This window comes from Cebus imitator, unplaced genomic scaffold (assembly GCF_001604975.1).
Source record: "Cebus imitator isolate Cc_AM_T3 unplaced genomic scaffold, Cebus_imitator-1.0 Scaffold794, whole genome shotgun sequence".
Classification (NCBI taxonomy): Eukaryota; Metazoa; Chordata; class Mammalia; order Primates; family Cebidae; genus Cebus; species Cebus imitator.
The window spans coordinates 392873-397244 of NW_016108109.1; the positions used below are offsets into that span (position 1 = coordinate 392873).

General features: G+C 41.1%; 1 protein-coding gene across 1 annotated transcript; it reads left to right on the top strand.

The window, feature by feature from the left end:
• The first annotated feature begins 1237 nt into the window (after positions 1–1237).
• On the top strand, positions 1238–4098 carry LOC108297362 (ribosome biogenesis protein BMS1 homolog). Its single transcript, XM_037735391.1, has 2 exons — positions 1238–1372; positions 3355–4098. The coding sequence occupies exons 1-2, from the start codon at positions 1302–1304 to the stop codon at positions 3725–3727; spliced, it is 444 nt and encodes a 147-aa protein (XP_037591319.1). The 5' UTR covers positions 1238–1301; the 3' UTR covers positions 3728–4098.
• Positions 4099–4372: the final 274 nt, after the last annotated feature.

Genomic DNA, 4372 nt, shown 5'->3' on the forward strand with positions numbered 1-4372 from the left:
GGATGCACCATAATTTATTTAGCCTAGCTTATGTTGATTGCTCTGCTCTGGGTTGTCAAAGCCTCCTGAGTACACAGAGGCACACACAATATGTGGAAGGAGAAGCTGGTTTATGCGCCTCTTTCTGAAGTTGGGGGTGTGCTATGTGACAAAGATGCTGTCTATGTTGACCTTGGTGGCAGCCACAGTTTTCAGGCATCGAGGAGACAGGAGTCATTGCTCTGAACTCTCATTTTTCTTTCCGAATCTATTTTTTAATCACAAAAAGTAATGTACTCAGCTTTTATTTATTGAAGACTTTTCTCTTGTACTTATAATAAAGGCCCAATTGCATATTGTAAATATATAGAATTAAAAGAATACTCTTTTTTCGTTGTACCAAGCAGAAGAGTCCTGTCCTCCATGCCTCCTTGATCCACAGGCCCAGAGCGAGCACAGCTGCCAGCGTGGTGCCTGCATGGCCCATCCCCATTTCTACAAAATCAGTGTGCTTTCCAGTTCTCGTTGGTCTTTTTCTTTTTCTCGTTCACAGCAGTCTCCTCTGTATTTTAAAGTGGGTTTCAAATGTTTATTTCTTAGTTCTGAAGTTGAATTGTATTGGATTAAAATCAGGGTTACTAGGGCCGGGCGCGGTGGCTCACGCCTGTAATCCCAGCACTTTGGGAGGCCGAGGCGGGTGGATCACGAGGTCAGGAGATCGAGACCATCCTGGTTAACATGGTGAAACCCCGTCTCTACTAAAAATACAAAAATCAGCTGGGCATGGTGGCATGTGCCTGTAATCCCAGCTACTCAGGAGGCTGAGGCAGGAGAATTGCCTGGACCCAGGAGGCGGGGGTTGCGGTGAGCCGAGATCGCGCCATTGCACTCCAGCCTGCGGAACAAGAGCGAAACTCCCGTCTCAAAAATAAATAAATAAATAAATAAATAAATAAAATCAGGGTTACTTAAAAATGTTAGAAAAGCTAGCACTGTTGTAGCATTGGAACTGAGGTTTTCCTAGGTAGGTGTTTAGATTATCAGGTTATGTACTCCCTGAACTTTGGAAAAGTTTAATGGAGATGGGGATCTATTTCAAGCTTTGTTGTAAAGATTTTCTTCTTTGCTTTTTGAGGCAGTAAGAAAGGTTCTCAGGCAATGTGTCTAAGATAATTTTGAGAAACTGAGTGAAACCAGTGTCTCTCCAGGGTCTTTGTGCTTTCCTCATGTGCCCATTCTTTCATCCTTAACAGGATGAGGTGGGGTCCACCCATGAGCTGGTCCAGAATCTCGTCTCCATCCATTCCATCATTGATGCCAAGATGGCTTCAAGTCGAGTGATGCTGTTTTCTGATTCCAAGCCACTTGAGTCAGAGGATATAGATAATCAAGGGTAAGTCTGCTTTTTTTTTTTTTTTTCCTATTTTTAATAAAAAGGTATATTACAGAAGATGTGTAATTCTGCCATCAGAACACATTTTTTTGGGCTTCATTCCAGGTTGATTTGTTTTTCTTTGTGTGTACATGTGTCTTGAGGGCTCTTCACTTACCTGACACTACATGGGAGTATTTTCTTGAAATAAAATACAGGATGCATTTTTCAACAGACCTCAAATATTCCTCAAATACCACGCCATCTTCTATAGTTTGCTTTTTGTTTTTTAAGAGACCTGAGGCCACTTCGCATTATTTTGGTGGCCAAAACACTAGAGCAGTGTGAGGGAGTCTGTGGCTGTCCAGAAGCCATGTGTGGTGTCTCTGAAAGTTTTATTTAGATTACGTTGTATTATCTCCCGTGGGTAGGTTTCCACTGATGTATGGCTGATGTGAATTATTTTTCGGTCTGTGTTGGGAAGTTATATGCCTTTATACATAGTGGATGTTTGCAAAACATTGGTTTTGTTGTATTGATTTATGACTCCTAGTAAAATTTATTCGAAAATTTTCAGATTATCTAGTATGTAATTTGTTACATGGTGCGTAAACTACCTAGCACAGTGCCTGACAGACACAAATAATGAGTGTTATGAGCTGTTTTCATTTTTGCATATCCTTCTAGTTATCCTTGTCTACAAGAATACTGCCTTCTAATATAGCTACAGTTTAAATACATAATTTTATTTCTATATTCTGAGCATGTCATTTTTCAATGCAGTCTTTATGTAGTCATCATTTTGTTATTATTGGTCTATTCTTTTTGTTTGTTTTTGAGGCAAGGTCTCACTTTGTTTCCCAGGCTGGAGTGCAGTGGCATGATCTTGGCTCACTGCAGCCTTGAACTCCAAGGCTCAAGTAATCCTCCTGCTTCAGTCCCTTCATGTGGCTGGGACTACAGGAGTGTGGGAGCTTTCAGCCTGTCTCCTGTGTCCTTTCCACCACTCCTGGCTAAATTTTTTCATTGTTTTCTAGAGATAAGGTCTCACTGTGTGGCCCAATCTGGTCTAGAACTCTTGAGCCCAAGCAATCCTTCTGCCTTAGCCTCCCCAGATCCTTGGTTTAGCCTCACCTATTATTGCTGCATTCTAACTCATCCATGTCTTATGGTATGATTTTTAGTTTTTTCTAATTTATGTTTTTATCATTTTATATATTGTGCTATGTTAAACAGTTTCATGCAGTTGTCTTTCATCCTGTGATTTTAGCCCCCCGATGATTCTTCTTTAACAGTTATGGCCCTGAAGACTTACAATGGATGTTCTTCCTCTGTCACTCCTCCTACGTTCATTAGCTGGCATTTTTAACAAACAGGTTTCACTTCTCCCCTTTATTTCGGTATCACCGCTGACTAATGCACTTGTGTTTTATTCCATGGGTTATTCTCCATTACTATGATTATTCTCTCTGATGCCTGTGTTGTCCCAGATTCAGCAGCGGGAACCTTCAGCCTGTCTCCTATGTCCTGTCAACCGTCTCTGTTAGTCTTTGAGCATTTCTTACTTTCTGACAGAACAAGAGGATCCAGGCTCATTTTGTCCTCTTTCTGCTTTGGGCCTGGAATCAGCCATTTCTCTTAGGGATCATGTGTTTTTTTTTAGCTTAGAAATTGATGAGCTTTCCAAAAGATCTACCAAACACTAACTTCCTTTTCAAGCGATTATTTTTCTAAAATTAGATTTACTTATTCTTTTAAAGGGTTATTCCTTTATTCCCTTTATATGTTCTTTTGAAGTGTGGTATTAGGGAACCATGCCTGAGTTTGCCTATTAACTCTTCCAATGTTTATCAGATCAATTTTTACCTCTGCTATGTTATCCTAAACAATTCTTTGACATTTTCTATTTCTTTGTGTTTTCGTTGACTATATTGTCATTTCTAGATTCGCTGATTAACGTACAAATCGAATTCTTCTGCATTTTCTTGGTAATAATAATATAGGCTGTTGTTGCCAAAGGAAGACAAACAAATGGACCTGAAAACTGATCGAATGCGTCAGAAAGCCATTTTTGCAGATGAAGATGGATCTGGAGATAGTGATGATGAAGAAGATGATGAAATGTCTGCAGATGACAGATTGGAAAATGGCTCTAGTGATGAGGAAGAAGGAGAGGAGGAAAATGATGAGATGGCTGATCAGTATGTGACTGCTAAGGGCATCAAACGAGGGAAACTTGAGGAGTTGGAAGAAGACAGTGAAGTATACTTGCCAGCATTTGCTGACAGTGATAATGACCTTGAGAGGAGCTCACTAGGAGAAGGGGAAGTGGAGGAAGCTGATGAAAGCAGTGAGGAAGAGGACTGCATTGTATGAGAGAGGGGCATTTCAGGATCAAAGGCTGTTGGAGAAGGTAGTAAAGCAGAGCTGTCACTAGCTAATCCCCGGAGCAACCCTGTGAATCTGGAGAAGTCTTTGCTGATGAAGAAAGCAGCCCTTGCCACTTCTGATTCTGGGCATTGCATAGCTGAAGAGGCATTTGCTTCTGAAGACGAATCTGAAGAAAGCTCCTCACTCAGTGCAGAAGAAGAGGACTCAGAAAATGAAGACGCTTTTATGAAAAAGCTTTCAAAGCCTTCTTAGGTGGGCAGTGGTCAGAAACTGGGTTCAAAAAACTTAATTGATGAGACCAGCTATATAGAAGATTTAGTCAAAGAGGAAGAAGATTTCAATGAAGAGCAGAATGATTCCAGAGAAGCCTCAGGTAAGCTTAAATTTAGTTGGTTGCTGCTATGAACTTGACTCTCGAAATGGTACCCAATGGAATGTGTACATTTGGGGGTCTGTTGATTTTGAGATTTTGTTGACTGTTGAAATGCTGCATTTTGGTTGGATCTCGGGGGAGGGGAGACACGTAAACAACTCTAACTGGAGGTTGGCATTGGTCGTTTCAGGTTCTCTCAAATGGAAAGGCAGCTGAGGCCTTTCTGAGGCAGCAGCAGCAGCAGCAGGAGCTCCAAA

Coding starts and splice junctions, on each gene's coding strand:
- LOC108297362 (XM_037735391.1), top strand. CDS start 1,302: ATGGCTTCAAGTCGAGTGATGCTGTTTTCTGATTCCAAGCCACTTGAG. Junction 1,373..3,354: donor GAGGATATAGATAATCAAGG/GTAAGTCTGCTT, acceptor ATAATAATATAG/GCTGTTGTTGCCAAAGGAAG.